Source organism: Chelmon rostratus, chromosome 1 (assembly GCF_017976325.1).
Source record: "Chelmon rostratus isolate fCheRos1 chromosome 1, fCheRos1.pri, whole genome shotgun sequence".
NCBI classification, from domain to species: domain Eukaryota; kingdom Metazoa; phylum Chordata; class Actinopteri; order Chaetodontiformes; family Chaetodontidae; genus Chelmon; species Chelmon rostratus.
This window is the reverse complement of record NC_055658.1, coordinates 8,224,244-8,241,510: the sequence shown is the minus strand read 5'-3', so window position 1 is coordinate 8,241,510 and position 17,267 is coordinate 8,224,244. Positions and strand designations below refer to the sequence as shown.

Here is a 17,267-nt window from a genome sequence, read left to right as displayed (position 1 = left end):
CGCCACCAAGTGGTACGGAGTGTGCCTCAGGAATATAAATCTAGGTTGCTGCTAATGAGAATATTAATATATAAAATATGTAGTTGATATACAGTAAATGATATAGATAATATCTTGTCAGTTTGCTTCTTCTATGATAATTTACAGAAACAAAATAGCAGCTAGTAATGGAAATAAGGGTTTTGAGATGTGTGTGTGTAAATATTGTTATTGGAATAATTGAATACAGTTTTGCTTTTTGTAAACCAAAATTGTTATGCCCAAATAGCATGTTTTACTAGCATATCTTAAAGTCAGAGTCAATGTTATCTTTTACAACTCCTGTAATATTGTTGTGCATTCTGCATGGACAGGACAAAAACAGAACAGAGTTCCTGGGAGCACTAAAAACTACAGTCAATGAAAATGTTACTCTGAAGTGTTTTGGAATTTGCTGGATGTGTTCAAAGGTGCAACAAACTTCAAACTTTCAACCAGAGACAGCAGTGTAACACTGCTTTTCAGTCTGGTGTTAAGCTACTTGAGAGAGAGTACGGTAAGTTTTTGGTTCCTGAATTCATTTTGGAGTGTATCTGACATTTTATAATGAACTCAAGAAAGGGTTTTGGGTTTTTGTAGAACTGTGATGACATCCAAATTTTCTGTGAAAGATTATACAACAGTGGGAAACCAAAAATGTAGTTTCTAGATTTTCAATTTGGGGTTTCATGCAGAATAAATAACTAAAATACTATGTAGCAACATTGTGTCTCTCTCTCTCCTGCCCTGTATGTGGCACTGTTTCTGAGTTCACAAATGAATAATAGCATTTTATTATTAATTCTAGCAGTTTGGTATACACACACACACGCACACACACACACACACACACAAATATATGTTTGTTTGTTTTATTGTGTTTTTTTTTTTTTTTTTTTTTTTCTTAAGAAGTTATTGCTGGGATTATGCCCTGTGAGTTTTATGTAGTGCTTGCGTGGAGTTGTTTGTTCGTTAGTTTAAAAAAAAGGACAAAAAATGACATCGTGACGTGATGACGTACGTCTTGGACACGCCCCCGTGTTCGGACGAAAGGGACATGCGCGCGTGCTCACTTCCTCCACGGCTCCAGTTTCTTTTCGGTCTGTCTGTGTTGATAGCGGCTTTTGCATCCACACGTGTAATCTTTCCTATGTGAATCTCTCTCTTTGGGACCCTTTTACAAGCTCATTCTGCTTTGCCAGATAGGTAAATTAACCGTCGTCGTTGAGTGTTTGATCTTTTTACAACTGCGCAGCCGCTTGCATGGCGGGGGCAGAGGTTACGGCTGGAAGTTTAGCCGGGTTTGCTCCTGTTAGCATGGTGATGTTAGCTAGCTGATGCGTCTACTTTTTTGTTGTGGTGTTGCTAACGCTAGCTAGCTAGCAACCTCGACTAGCCAAGCTGGTTAACGCAGTTGAAGTGTGATAAATGCACTTGGTTACACTTGTGGCTCTTTATATGCTGCTAAAATGTGATGTATCATCTGCGTCTTCTTCTCCTCAGGTGTAAAGCCATAGAAACCGACAACCATGGGGGCTTATCTGTCGCAACCTAACACAGCCAAGACCTCTTCCGATGGCGGCAACGGCAACATGAGCTACGGTTTCTCTGCCATGCAGGGCTGGCGTGTCTCCATGGAGGTGAGCCGTAAAATGAATGGGCGGATGAAAGACAAACACGTTGACCGCTTTGTATTTTCGAACGCATTCGAGTGAAAATGTGTCCTGAGTAGTAAATGGCAGGATAAAGGCATTTGCGGCTTTTCTCCAGATTTGTTTGTATGGAGTTGGTTGGCGTCCTTCCAGAGCACCCTGAAAGTTCGTCACACGCCCAGAGTAGCTTTTCCCTGAGCATCACCTGTAGTGATGGATGAAAGCCATGATTTATCCTCGGGTGGTTTTGGCATCTCCCACAACATCCATAATGAAATTAGTGTCTGCAGTTAGTTTGACTTATGTCGGCTGGCACGCGAGGAAGGTTCCTCACTGCAGTTGACAGCATTTGGAGATTCAGTGTCTTCATCTCATTGAAGTCACTTCTGATGAGGAAATCAGACACATGGCCAAATCATATCAGTCAGCTACCAATAATACAGCAGCTCTGGTGTACAGTTAGTGAACAGACATTTGTCGCTAGATTGAAGTGTTTTGACCAATATAGATATTTCAATAAAATGTCAATGAGTGAAGATAATGTGTTGAGCTTCGCATCTCATCCCCCCTGACTTGCGTGTCGTAAATATACACGTTCCTTCTTTCAACAGAAGAGGAATTGTGATTGCTATGATCTGCACCAACTTGTAAACTGCTGTATTGTCTGAATTGTAATGTGCATTTTTGTGTTTTGTGTGTGTGTGTGTGTGTGTGTGTGTGTGTGTGTGTGTGTGTGTGACAGGATGCTCACAATTGCATTCCAGAGTTTGATGAGGAGACAGCCATGTTTGCTGTGTATGATGGACATGGAGGTAGCACACACACCCACACATTTATACAAATAGACTTATATTCATATAATCTGCAGTATACATTGTGTATTTACAGCATTTAAACACTAACTTAACAGTATTTTGTGACTTCTTTACCTAATCCTACCACTGACAATGCACAACACACACTGCCCACAAATCCTTTTCCAAAAACAGTCTGGGGAGATTCTCAGAGCTACAAACAAGTCCAGTTGCCCTTTGGAAAAACCCCAAATTTCCAAAAACAGTTTCTCCCAGAGACACAACTGTCTTCGGATCATATACACATACACAACATACCCAAATTTGGGAAGTGTGTCTATAGTTTCCTTCATTTTATTGCTTTATTTTTACGCCTGTCTGAATATCATGTGTACACACACCTGTCAGGACAATTTATATAATCTGCTGTTCCCGTGTAGGTGAAGAGGTGGCTCTGTACTGTTCAAAGTACCTTCCTGACATCATCAAAGAGCAGAAAACCTACAAAGATGGCAAACTCCAAAAGGTGAGAAGCCATAGAAGCCACTACATGACCAGTCTTAAACAAGTTTGGTAGAGCAGCAATATTCATGCTGCTCAACTGTGGCGTAGTTATGACTCAGGGGGGATCAGAGGTAATGTATGCAAGTATCATTACTACTTCTCCTCTGTTCCACTGACACATTGGAAACCCACTCTGAACAGACCGCTACATGAATCTCAGCCATCTTGCATCCACTATTGCTCTGTGTTGCTTGATGTACACTGGCACATCATTTTGCATGTTGTTTCCAGGCTCTGGAGGATGCATTCTTGGCCATCGACAGCAGAATGACCACAGAGGAAGTCATCAAAGAGCTGGTCCAGATTGCTGGACGGCCCACTGAGGAACCTCCGGCTGAAAAAGTGGCAGAGGAGGATGACTGTGAGTACGCTCCTGACAATAAAATGTTTGGTATTCTTGTGAGTTGTAGCAAACATATAACAAAGCTCATTCATTCATTCTGATGGTGATGCAGAATTGAGAGCATTAACTGTAGAAAATTACCCCCAAAATGAAAATAAAGCACATTAAAGCACAAAAAACACACATGACTTTCTGAAGTGCATGCTTGTACACTGCTGGTAGATTAAAAACAGCGATGTCCTAATATAATTGATTGTATGATTCTGCACTCCTTTCAGTGGAGACAGAGGAAGCAGCTTTGCTCCATGAAGAAGCCACAATGACCATAGAGGAGCTGCTTGTGCGCTACGGCCAGAACCGCAATGCTGTGAAGCATGCAGCTGCCATCAGGTAGTCGAACAGACTTTTTATTTTGTCTTTTTATACAAGGATGAAGTATTTTGAGCCTTAATGAGCCTGTCATATGGGGACTTGAACTTCCTAGAAATGTTACTTGTTTAAATGTTAAGTGGTGCTTCCTCAGTGGTCACCTCATGTAAGTTGACCCTTAGAGTGATCACAATTCTTCTATGTGTTTTGTTCTTAGTGCGGCTGCTAAGAAGGCGACCTCGCACCCCGAAGCCTCAGGAGACAAAGGGGAAGGTGGGCATGGAAAGAAGAAGGAGGGGGTAAATGGGGAGGTGGAAGAGGAGAGCAACGGGAAGGTGAAGGAAGGCGAAGGAGCTGCATGCTTGTCTAAGCTGCGAGCCTGTCGGAGAACGGGAGGAGGAGACAGCAGTGGTGCAGGTATGGTGCTGCGACTCTTTAACATTGCAACATAAGTACATTTTTGTCTATAAAAATATGACATGATGTGAAAAAACTCTTGGAATCATGTTTTAGATAAAATAAATGTTGAAATGACTATCTTTTTATGTGAAAATGGACAAAGTGGCCTGTCTGCAGACTAAAGGCCTTTCAAACACCAAATATCTCTTGGAACAAGAAAAAAAAGCTTAAAGTGGCTTAACTAAAAGTACATGAAAATCGAAACCTGAGCACAACCATTTTGTCCTTTACTCTCTTCTACACTTATTCTTGCTCTCTGTTCTCTTGTCCAGCATCACATGTTGTCCTTGTTTCTCCTCAACAGCAAGTGACTGTGGCGGGTCAGGAAGCTCCAATGGCGAAGAAAAGGCTGGTAAGGCAGAAGGAGATGCAGGTCCCTCCTGCTCCTCTTTGTCCTCCAAGGCTGCAGGAGATTCCAAGTCCAGGTTCTTTGATGACAGTGAGGAATCTGAGGAGGGGGAAGAGGAGGACGGCAGTGATGAAGAGGTGAGAGCAGGAGACTGAAATAAGCCCATCCTGTTTGGCTGCTAAAGCGCACTCACACGCTTGTTTTCCCTTTTCCTTTTTGTAAGGATGGCAGCGAAGAGGAAGAGGGTGACAGCAGTGAGTTGGAGGAAGAGGAGGACACAGAGGAGGGAGAGGAAGACTCTGAGGATGAAGAGGAGGATGAAGTGTGTCTACCTGGAATGGACGGCAAGGAGGAGGTGTGTACAAAATGGCATGTCTTGGGAAGCGTCCAGGTGTGATTGTGATCAGGATGTTCCTGAAAGAGAGCATTGCTCTGAGAAACTCATAAAGTTTAAAAAAAACCCATCATGTCTAATTTCAGGGATATAGGCTGCCATAACTTTTTAATAACCGTTTTAGATGTCCAGTTAAAAGATTACTTGTAGGTGAAATGTCTTCAGGGTGGAGCTGATTCAGTGTAATATTGAGGTTTTGGGTAGACACCACCTGTCGTCATCGCGTGTTTATTTTGACTACAGTATAATAAAATGCTCTCTGCTTCCTCATTGCTGACTGCTAGTAAGAGATGAATTTAACTTGGTATAAACAGAGCTTGCTCAAACAGAACATATTTCCTGGATTAAATATTATCCATGACCACAGTAAAGCAGAAGAACAAAGCAATCATTTGGATGTGAACTAGTCAACTGAAGAGTGGGAAAGACGAGTTAACGTACTGATAATTAACAATTTCTATTGTCACAGTTGTTGATTTGTTGTCATAGTCTTGGTTGACACAAGAAACTGACTTTGATCACACTGAGTTACCAGAATTTCAGGTCTTCTTGTTCTAAGTGGTCTCATATACTAATGTTCATTGGTGGAATTAGTCATATTTGAAGCCTGTAGGCAACGCTTCCATCTACGAAGCCAGCTCACAGCCTACAGTTTGGTGGACGGCCACATTGCAGCAGAAGCCAAATGTAATGATTTGGGACGGCTTTGTGCAAACGGAAGAAGCTTTAGTTGCTGCCTTAAAATCTTCTCTGCAAAAGCTTTTGTTCAGGTCATGGGAGGAAAGAAATTGTGAATTTCAAAAAAGATCCCAATAGTCCAACAGTCTTTGTCTGCTATGGTTGGAGAGCTTTGTCTTTTAATCTTGTATTAAAACCAAATGGACATTTTAACTGTGTGTCACGCCTCCTATGTTCATGTGTCGACAGCCTGGCTCAGACAGCGGCACCACAGCTGTCGTGGCTTTGATCCGAGGAAAACAACTGATCGTGGCCAATGCTGGAGACTCTCGCTGCGTGGTGTCTGAGCGCGGTAGGTCCAAACCATTTATACCTGTTTACCTTGATAGAAATGTTCAATTGTAAAATCAAAATGTGTATCAGTTAAAGTCAGGACTTCAGCCATAATGTCTATGTCCAGCACAATATATCATATGATGCTTTTTCCGTCTACAAGCATATGAGCAATTAGTTTGCTGGTACACAAAGCTCAGCAGTCTGTTACAGTATTGTAGTGCATGATGTGAGAAGTTTTGAACACTCCCATATTATAAGCACATTTAAGTATTTTATGAGTATAGATAATTTTGAGGTGCTAACTCCAATGACAGAAAGATTTCGAGGTTGTTGCTTTTTTTAATATCACTTTGAAACCTAAAATCAAATTAGATGTCGCCGTTGTTTGTTTGAAGATGTTTTATCTTGTGTATCTTGTTGATGTAAAAATGCACAGTTTTTCTCCACAGTCTGGTCATGTAATCGTGTTACTGGGGAACAGCCAGTCAAAGTGTGGGGCTCTGAAATGGTTGCCACAGAAATGCTTAGTGGCAAATCTTTTTGATAAAAGGCTTAATCTTGAATGAAATGTAAGAGGTCTGTTCTTATGCTGGTGTAGGCAAAGCTGTCGACATGTCATATGACCACAAGCCAGAGGACGAGGTGGAACTGGCTCGCATCAAAAACGCTGGAGGGAAAGTGACCATGGATGGACGGGTCAATGGTGGACTGAACCTTTCCAGAGCCATCGGTATGCCTGAACTTTCACATGACTTTTAGACAAATCTTTCTAGACTAATCGTATTTGTTACATCACAGTTAAACTTAGCCTTTTGTTCTGAGACGACCACATCTGTGAGCAGAACAGGTTTCTCTTAACAAGCTGTTTACCTGGATTCTGACTCTCAGGCGACCACTTCTATAAGAGGAACAAGGCTTTGCCACCAGAGGAGCAGATGATATCTGCGATGCCAGACGTCAAAGTTCTGACACTTAATGAGGACCACGACTTCATGGTCATCGCCTGCGACGGCATCTGGTGAGTTTCGTACCTCCAGACGGACAAACGTCTGACAATAAAGCAGAAGAATGACGCAGTCATTTGAGTGCAGCATATGCAGTGTTGGCAGGATGAGCGGAACTGTAGATTTTATCATGCCAGTTGCCGTATTCATGCATGTGACATTTTTTTTCCTTTCGAATCATCATCTACCTGTTGATAAACCCTGTTTCCATATGTGCTGTGTGCAGGAACGTGTTGAGCAGTCAGGAGGTGGTGGACTTCATCAGTGAGAGGATCAAACCTGACCAGACTGGCAATGTCAGATCCCTCTCATCCATAGTGGAAGAGGTGAGAGAGGGCTTCTGTTCCACACTTAATTGTGTTCATAATGACATCTTACATAAATACATAAATCAGTTGGTCAGAGTTTCTGTAACCAGAACGAGAGCTCAGGAATCACAATTACATGTCACCACTTAAAACCAATTGACTTTAGTGGAAAAGTATGGAAGTTATTTTTCATTTTTTCCACGTTCAGATAAGTATGGAAATATTAGATATTATTAATATTAGAATATTTGTGTTCACAGGCTGTAGAAAATTCTGAATTTTCTAAATGTAAAATGATCCTACAAGCAGAGTGTTTTTCATGGCGTCTGCAGCAGGCAGCCAGCGCAGCCACAGTGTTTACCGCTGTGTGAGAGTGCGGGCCACAATGAGCTAGATGTCTTCGAAAGCGAGGCAAGAAGTACGGCAATGCGACTGAATGCATAATCATGCACAGCGTGCATCAAATATTTGTGTTTGTGAAGCGAATTTTTCCAGGTTTTAGCATCCAAGTGACTAATGGAGACAGCAGTTTTTGAAATTGGTCCAGTATTGTGCGAGAGTGCAGCAGCCATGAAACGGGCCGCACTGTAATACCAGCGGTGCCTGCCAGGCACTGATGAGGCACCTTCACACGGTGCGCCACGGTTTAAAGTCAAAATTATGCAACCAATCGAGGCAGTACCGTATAATTAATATTGAGAATTAAACTCTTCCAGTGATTTCCACACAATCAAAACAAATTGTTTTTTGGATTTATCCCTGGATTGTTGAAATTTGATCAAAGATGTGTTTCTAATTTTTAATTATTTTATCAGTCACATAGATTTGATTTGAAACTATTTTGTAGTCATTATGCTTTCTACCGTGTAGCCTTAGTTGGCTGCTGAACAAAGATAAAAATACATATGCTTGTACATCTTTAATTTCAAATGTCATCAAATCACATGTCCTCCTGACAGCTGTTGGACCACTGTTTGGCCCCTGACACATCTGGAGACGGAACAGGATGTGACAACATGACCTGCGTCATCGTCACCCTCCGGCCACACCCGTCCTCTGCTCAGTCAGACGACACAAAGAAGAGGAAGCATCAGGAGGAGGCAGAAGGGACAGAGCTGGAGGAGAATGGAAACGACAGCAAAAAGGCTAAAAGTGACTAAAGGCAAAGAGAATCTGTCCCAGAGGGAGCAGCTGGTCCCAGGCTACCCCAGATACTGTACACCAGAGACACATTCTGTTCAAAATTAAATCCTGACCTCACAAACATCAGCTCACCCTAAAACAGAATTTGCAAATGCTATACGGATGCTCAAAGATCAGCAGAACTGAGATCATCAGTATGGTTTTTCTGTCGTCTGTTTTAGGTGGCTTCTCACTTTAACACCCCCTCCAGTTGTTTCTTTTGTTCGCTCTCGCCGGACAGAAGCTGGACACACCTTTACTTCTTAAAATCAGAAGAGGCAGACTCGCCATTCACTGGCATGCTGAACAGCACATCATTTTTCATCTATTTGTATCTAGAAGGAAGCTGCAGGAAGAACCAGTCTACAGAGACTAGTGTGTATTTCTAAATGCTTCAGAGACGTCTCAGCATCTCTGCAGACGTGCTCTGCTCGCTGTTACTGTTAAAATCTTTATCCACGCGGTACGCTTTGTTTTAGTGGAAGTATGAGGATAGCTCTTGTAGTGATGTGCGTCTGGGTGCTGTTCACATCTGTCAGTGTGACATGCATTTTCATGGCAGTTTTGCAGCATGAAATGTGCACGTTACTTTTCCAATATGAAACTGCACAATGCTCTCAGTGTGTTGTTCCCAAATTACAAGGCAGCCATTGTATCTCAACAAAGTGCCATTAAAAACCACAAATTCCTGTCATAGGCACCATTTCACATCCTCAAATTAACTGAACCCGGTGAAGGGACCCAAAATGGCTACAGATAGATTTGCATAACGGCAACAGTTGAAAAACTGATCGAATGAGAGGATATTTATGTCCTTTTTATCCCAAATTGAAGATTCAAGATGCAGTGATGCTAGCTTAGTGTTGTGCTGAATGTGTTTGTACCCTGTTTCAGGTTCCCCTCTGATGTTGATTTCCAACCTCAAGTTTATTCAGGGGCAGTTTGTGTGACCACAGCTGGAGGAACTGAAGGATTTGGGGTACTAGTCCAATTGCTCATGTTTGCATTTCTTTCCCTCCCCCCCCCCCTTTTTTTTCATTAGCACCCATTCACAAGGATATTTTCTTCAGTCTTGGTCAAAGAACAGCTTAATCGTCTCCAATACATCACCATCATCTTGCCTTTTTTCATTCCTGCTTTGTGTCTTGTCTTGATCAAAATTCCAGACAGAAAAGATGCCAGGGTTTTTTGGAGGTGGTGTACTTCTCATCTGTAAGATCTGATGGCAGGGAGACATACAGAGACACGAAAGACTTCCTTTTATGTCTGTGTATGTCCATGCAGAGAGAAGTTGGGATTAAAGCCCTGGACTGGCCCTCCACATACAGCTCATCTCCAGGGCTCTACCATCCTCCCCCCAATTTACTCTCCCTGTCTGTCCATTTCCACTGTAACACCTTTTTAAGATTATCTCTAGGACGTGTTTCAAGTAAAAAGTATTTCCACTCAAACGTTTTTTGATGAACCAGCTTTCTGGCAAGTTTCTTTTTAAAAAAAACAAATCCTTTGTGTGAGCACACTCTGAAAACACCCTGATGCTGGACTGCAGAGAGGATGCTCAGTTTTTTTGGTTTTTTTTTGAGTGAAAATACAATTTCAAGCTCTGAGCACCAAGACAGTATAACTGTTCAGAAGATCTTTTTTTCCTTATTTGCAGAAGCCGCATTTAAACCACATTGTGTGACTGTAAGTTTGTTTCTAGTGTACTATCTCGTCACCATGCTCTTTTTTCTGTACATAGTTTTTTCAATACTTGTAATTGAAGAAAAAGAAAAGGCTTTTTCTTTGTAATTGTGAGTCAATGTGACATTTTTGGTGCATACTCTTTTGACACCAGTATGTAAGTACATACAAATACATTTTTTTAAATAATGAGACAACTGTATTCCTGTGTTTCTTTAAAAATAACCACTGTCGTGTCTGCTTTTTAATCAGGTTTCAGAGAAGTTTTTTGTTAAAGTCTCTTCGGCCACGGCCACTCAATTTTGGGGTTAATCAGTTTTAAGTCTTCAGTGGTTACTGAACATCAGTCCCAAAATACATAGAATATTTTAAATATTAAGATGAATGAAAAGAATGGTTGTCTACTCTACATAAAGCAGTAAATGTATTTTTCAGTGGTTTTCTACATATTGTGACATGACTAAATTGTTAAGTGTAATTGATTTTAAAGAATGCTGCTAGCTACATTTAGTGTCTCACCTCTCAAAGCCTCAATATGCAGCTATACAAAGCAAAGTTTAGCTTTGGATTTCTGCCCCATGGCAGCAGAGGCTATGGATGATCTGTTCATCATCTGATCTGACTGATAAAAAATGTACTCAGTACATTGATGTGTCCTTGAGGGTGAACTCTTTCTATTATGAGCTTCTCAGGCTAGAATATCAACTTTGCACCTAAGATGACAATGACAAATTGTGAAAAATGAAATGGGATTACTGTACATACAACTAACCACATTGTGTGTACATTCATATAAAGGTATGGAGAAGTGAAAGGAGCATATACAAATGAAGACATTTAAATATGAGTGTTCAAATGAGGAGTCAGGGAGTATGGCTTCTTTAGAAGCTGAGTCAGTTTTTCTATTTGTACACATGTATATGAGCGTGAGATTGTGCGTGCCTATGTGTGAATGAGTAGACAAGTTCAAGAAACAAAGATCAGATCAAATGAATGTGCAGATGTTTACCACCAGGTTCACCGTATATTTGACAAAATCACACGCTTTGACCTGCTGATGGCGCTAGTTGGAACGTTAAGGGGTCTCCACAGACATTACAATTCATTCTGAGAGGTCAAATAATGTGTATATCAAATTTCTGCCATATGGTTTTCAAAACATTTCAATCAAAGCCTCATGGCGGCGCTTTGCTGCACACGCAGACTTCTCTTTTTTTTTTTTAAATGAGTTTTTTTGTACAGCAGGTTGTGTACAGACGTTCCTGCAGATGGCAGCAAAGACATTTGGACCAGTTACGGCGATGGCTTATGATCCCTTAAAGCAGGAAGAGGTAACCATGTGTCATAAAGGGCAAAGAGTCTGTCGGGTTTCATCTCAGCAGAAAATAAAGCTACTGACCCCACTTACGCATGCACCCCGTCAGTCAGTGAGGACATACTGATCAGTGGGCTGAATCAAATGAAAACCGTTTACCCTCCATGGCACACGATCACAGTCCTTGTCATGGAGATGCAGTGGGTAGACTTTAAATCTCCATAGAAACTGCAAAGCAAAAGAGGACAGACTTTAGCTCCTATCAACCTCGGGGCCTCTCTTTCCTGCCCTGCCATTGGCTGCTGGTCTACTGTCCTGGTGGTTGCTCTGCTCCCAGCGGATCACTGTTGCTGCAGGAACAATTGAAAGCAAGAGAGGAAACACACCCTGTCCTTGGAATCTAAAAATGTCATCTCTCTCACACACACACATCAAAATACACACATTTTCTGGCTGTCTTTAACAGGACGGATGTTTTTTTTTCTTCTTGTCTGCAGATTAGCAGCTTCAGTGGTGTGTGTGGACACAGGAAGTGCGTGCGAAGTTTGTTAGTCTGGGTGTTCATGCTCATGCTTGTCCTTGGATGTAAGATGAGTATAATTAAAACCGCTCTGTTCTGTTCTTGGCCAAACCACTATCCCAAAAGTAAGAAGCATGACTGCTTCTTCACCAGCCAACAAATACACGAATCACGGCTGCAAGACCTTTTCGGCTATTACAAATCAGCTGTTGTTTGTCTGTTTCCCACACACTGAGACTACTGTAGGTGGCTTTTCCAGACTGATCTTTCACTGCGGTAACGTTTTTTTCTAAAGGGCTACTACTGTGGAGCTCAATGTCGGCCTTGTCCAGCCGTGTGTATGTTGAACTGTGGGGAGTTACTTCAGTCTCCAGACTCTTAAACTTGACTGATGGCAGTGGAAGAGAACCACAGGAGTCCAACTAGACCTGGCCTGCAATGGTACATAGAGAACAGTGTGCGTGTGTGTGTGCGTGTGCCTTCTAGCCAACAGGTCTTATATAGAAAGCTGGACCACAATAGCAGGTTGTAGTTAGACACTGTAAGTATTCATCAAGATCTTTTTCGATCTCCTGCTCTCGCTCCTAAAACTGCATTGGCCTCGTTGCCCTCATATTGAGTTAACACACACACACATTCCAGTGGTCACTGTACTGCAGTTTAGATACTTGCTGTGACCAAAATAGTTTAACTATAAGGTCTTTTTCACACACCTCTAATCTGCATTCCTGTTCCTAATGTTGTTATCATTTTCAGTGGCAGTGGTAGTTAAGGTGTATAGAATTACTATGAAAGGACACCACAAGTTAAAATAGCATGATCTTATATCAGGTTTAGTTTTTATGACAGAACAATGAGTATTTTCCTTAGTCAGTAACCCCAAATCCACAACCACAGATATATTTTTGCATTAAGAATGAATTAAATAACAAATAATACACAGAATTTATCACCCGACTCTACAGTTCCTGTTAGCTCTGTGGAGCTCTTTAGCATCTTTCACTGTTTTTCATTTTGTTTTCCAACCCACAGCTTTGCTGCTTAGGTTTACTCTCTCCGCACCACACCACCTCACAAGTTCTGTATATGCACACACATCGCAAGGTGCTCCTAGCATCAGCACAACATTTGTAACCCCATATTGGCCAGCAACACACACACACACACACACACACACACACACAGAGTTGACATAAGAAGATGTCACAGTCAGCTGTTCTGTTGCCGGCAGGATGTACCAGTATGTCAGTTCCAGATACATCCTCTGTGTGTGTGTGTGTGTGTGTGTCTGTGTGTCTGTGTGTGTGCGTCTTCATGTGTAATTCATCAGCATCAAGCTAAGCATGCTGGATAAACTGAGAAGCTGTAGAAAAACAGGAAAACGCCCCACATCCTTTTTTTCTTTTCCTCTCTTCCCTTTCACCTCTCTTGCGCCCCTCTTCCCATGTTTCTTCTCCACCCACTGTCACTTCCTGTCACCTCTTCACTCCACTTCCTCTCTTCTTCACTCCCTTCTTTTACTATTAAATCCCTCCTCTTTGTCCTCCGACATTTTCCTTTCTATTTCCTTCCTTGCTGATTACTTTGTCATGTCTCCTTTTTTCTGTCCTTTTGTCTCCTTCTTTGACAAATCTCATCACATTCATGTAGCTTTTACCCTCCAGCCTGATTCTAAGCTCTAACTTGCTGATTTCACTGTTGGAGACGATCCATAGAAAAGAAAAATGTCCACCTCATGATTATTTCATCAGCAGGTTTTATTAACCACTGTGGTGCTAACACAAGTAGCACGCATTAAGAATAATGACCATTTCAGACTTTTTCACACAGAGTTGATTTGAAATACAAGGTTTCCAACACCTTCTTTTGTCAGGCATCAAATTCACAACAATAAAAAAACATCCTTGTACAAGAGCTTCAGGCCTCAACAAGAGGAGCTCAATCTCAATAATATTATGTCAAGATCTATTAAATACACATAAAAGTAGAAAAAGAAAATAGTAAGTGAAACAAAAAACAGATGTGCAATGCAAAATACATTTTATCTTTGAGTGAAGCTGAACTATGAGGTAGAGGAGAAGTGGCGGCAGATCATACAGGTTGTTGCGCTATAGGCAACATTTAGTTTGATGTATGATGGTAATACACACACGTACACACACATGCAGAAACTCATACTGTACAAGCAAGTACACATCTGCACCCGAGCGCTGTACTTTGTTTGTAGGAACAAATATGCGCTGAACATAAACATTTAGCCATGAACACCAGGGATCATCAGGGCAGCACATTCCAAGACCTGAAGCACAGACCCCCGCTGCTCATTCACAAACACACCTGTGCACACACACACACACACACACACACACACACACATAGTGTGCGTGCTGGAACTGATTGAGTCGTATCAGGACATCAGTATGTACAGTAGGTAAACACACACACACAGACAGACACACACAGGGTGCGGTCAGAGATAAGAGAGAAGTGGAAACAAGCAGCTGTCTGATCAGCGGACATACTGCTGCTCTTACATCACCTAACTTTTCTTCACTCTTTCTTTCCTTCTCAGCCACAGATTCAGCTCCTGTCTGACTCTCCCCGACAGCATTCAGCACATTTGACCTTTTTACCACCAAAATGGATCTTTCTCCTCTGTTTTTTTTCTTCATCTCTTATTTCTCAGTCAAATACTTGTTCTCATTTTGACAGTAAAGTGCAGTGACACTCCCTTTGCCAACAGGCCACTGTAAGCTGTGCACAGAGAAACATGCCTTTATTATGCAGTAACATCCTTTTATGCAGTGAAGGGGTGGGAAGTTGTTTTGCACACATAATCTCTGGTTGTGCCCTCTCACAAAGAACAGCATCTGTGCTCCATTTGGATTCATGGCAGTTACAGTGAATCAGAAGAGTGACAAGCTTTCATGCAGAAAAACACCAAACTATCCAATCAAAGTTTTAAAAAGCAGGCGCACTCGATGGTGTGTAAACCAAAGCACGCAGCCTTTTTTGAGGACTAAGCAAAAATCTATGAAAAAAGTGATTCAGAAGTGGTCTGAGAAGTTTCTGCCGACCGTTTGCAGAATCTGCGCTGGCTGTGAAACTCAACAAGAATGCAAAAGGAGCCAGTTAGAGCCAGTGTTTGGTTTGTTCCTTCTTGGCTACTGTAGAAACATGGAGGAAGCCATGGAAGAGGGCCCGCTCCCTCTGTAGATATAACGAGCTCATTTTAAGGTAATGAAGCACAACAATCTTTATTTTTAGGCGATTATACACCAGTGAAAACATCATGTCCTATAGATCCCCCCTAAATCAACCCCCTGGACCATTACACAACACACAGGCTGTGTATGTGAGTGTGCTGGTTAAAGCTGTAAGTATAACACGACCTAATTTGGACAATACTCTGGAGTCACACTGTGAGCGTTCACACTGAGGACATTTATTGTGAGGTTTCATTGTAGTGTGTTCAGAGATAATGCTGGGAATGCTTCCTGTTACCTACACGTCTGCTCTCTGTCAGTGAAAGAGCTGTTGTTCAGCTGTCTTGGGCATTAACGCAGAGAGAGACCTTTCTCCCTGCTATGCTCAAGGGTCATATGTTCAACCAGAGCTTCGTCCAGTGTGGGACACAGTTGTCAAAACTGATAAGACACTGAAACAAGATTAAGCTTTGCAACATTAACTGCTGCAGTTATTAAGCGAAACTTAAAAAAAAAAAAAGAAAAGAAAAGAAAAAAAAGCTAGTATTAGATATTTTTGGCTATTCTTGAATGATCTTGTGATGGAAAAAATCTTGCTCCCCCACACAGCTGAATCATCTTGTGACTGTGTTGAAAACCACCGTCCCAGAAGCAGCAACGGAAGCCCTGAGGTCTTTATGTGGTACAGATCATATGAACGGACGTCCAGTACCTCGTGACACAGAACCAACTATTGATAAAAATTCAATCCTAAGAAAAAAAGCTGAAGAGTTGATCTGCAGAGCATTAGAAAAGGGGTTGTACTGGAAATTTTCTCCAAAAATAACTCAATGACAGCATCTTTTTTTTTTTAAAAAATTGAAGGCATAGTGCAGCAACCAAACATACATTTAGGTCACAGTTTTGACAATGACAACAAGCTGATGGGCTGAAGGTGTAGTGTTTACCATGTTCCCTGTTCACCATCTTATCATAGCCTGTTAGCATGCAACATTGGCTAATTCACAACAAAATGCAAAGTAAAGATGACGCTGGTGGGAATATCATTAGTCTTAGATTAGGATGATATTGAATGGGAAGTGACAACAATTTATCCAGGATTGTTAAAACTTTTTAACCCAAAACCACAAATGTAAGCATGCTAGTGGCAATAGAGGAGAAGCCACAGGATCGCCGAAGTCATAATGATATCATCTGGGGATCATGAATGTCTGTGCAAACTCTCATCCATTCACCCATTTCTGTCTGGACCAAGGTCGTGGACTGACCGACTGACATTAGCATCTACAGCACCACTGGTGTGGCTAGGAAGTCACTAGAAAACCATTTTGCTCAAGAACTCCTCAGTATTTTCATTTCAAGCTGGAAATTCCAGCACATTGCTGATTCGGTGCCTTGTTGGTGTCAGTGCTCTTCTCTAAGAAAGTATGCTTTATTCATGTACCCTCCTTTGAAACCCTGGACAAATGGTCCATGATCATTTCACACAAGCAGTTAGGGCAGTGTGTGATGATCAGATGATTGCAGAGGATGAGACTGCCCATTTATGAGTAAACACAGAATAAGCTTCTTAAATTTTACGGTGAAATGGTAAAAAACAAAACAGAAACATCGAATCCGTGAAGAATCATCCTCCCTCTGACTCTAAGGACAAAATTCCCATGACTCATAGAGCTGATCTGATGAACTCGACTCCCTGAAGTTACTACTTCAGCATCACATCACCCCCCCCCCCCAAAAGATTCATTAAACTATCAGACCTGAAATGGTCTAAAAGTCTAACTGTTAAAGACCTTCAAGGAGCTGTTGTCCTCCACCACGCAGAGATTCATTGGCTACAGACACACAGAGCTCTGCACAGCTGAAAGTAGGCCTCTCTCTCTCTCTCTCTCTCTCTCTCTCTATTATGTGTTGTCAGCTCACACGGCTGAGAAAAGGACAAAAGTTCTGGCCATAAGCCTGGTCAATGGGGGCTGTGTGTGTGTGTGTGTGTGTGTGTGTGCGTGTGTGTGTTGTGTGTGCGCCAGCTGGTTACATCTGGTTTAAGAGGCCACAGAGGGAGGCTGCTTTCTCCCACCTCTCAGTATCAGTTA

General features: G+C 41.8%; 1 protein-coding gene across 1 annotated transcript; it reads left to right on the top strand.

Moving 5' to 3' along the window:
- The first annotated feature begins 1,078 nt into the window (after window positions 1–1,078).
- ppm1g (protein phosphatase, Mg2+/Mn2+ dependent, 1G) lies at window positions 1,079–10,325 on the top strand. Its single transcript, XM_041935776.1, has 14 exons — window positions 1,079–1,224; window positions 1,522–1,658; window positions 2,413–2,482; window positions 2,905–2,990; window positions 3,260–3,389; window positions 3,650–3,761; window positions 3,958–4,157; window positions 4,504–4,685; window positions 4,772–4,903; window positions 5,870–5,972; window positions 6,555–6,686; window positions 6,845–6,974; window positions 7,187–7,286; window positions 8,228–10,325. The coding sequence occupies exons 2-14, from the start codon at window positions 1,548–1,550 to the stop codon at window positions 8,426–8,428; spliced, it is 1,689 nt and encodes a 562-aa protein (XP_041791710.1). The 5' UTR covers window positions 1,079–1,224; window positions 1,522–1,547; the 3' UTR covers window positions 8,429–10,325.
- The last annotated feature ends 6,942 nt before the right edge of the window (window positions 10,326–17,267 follow it).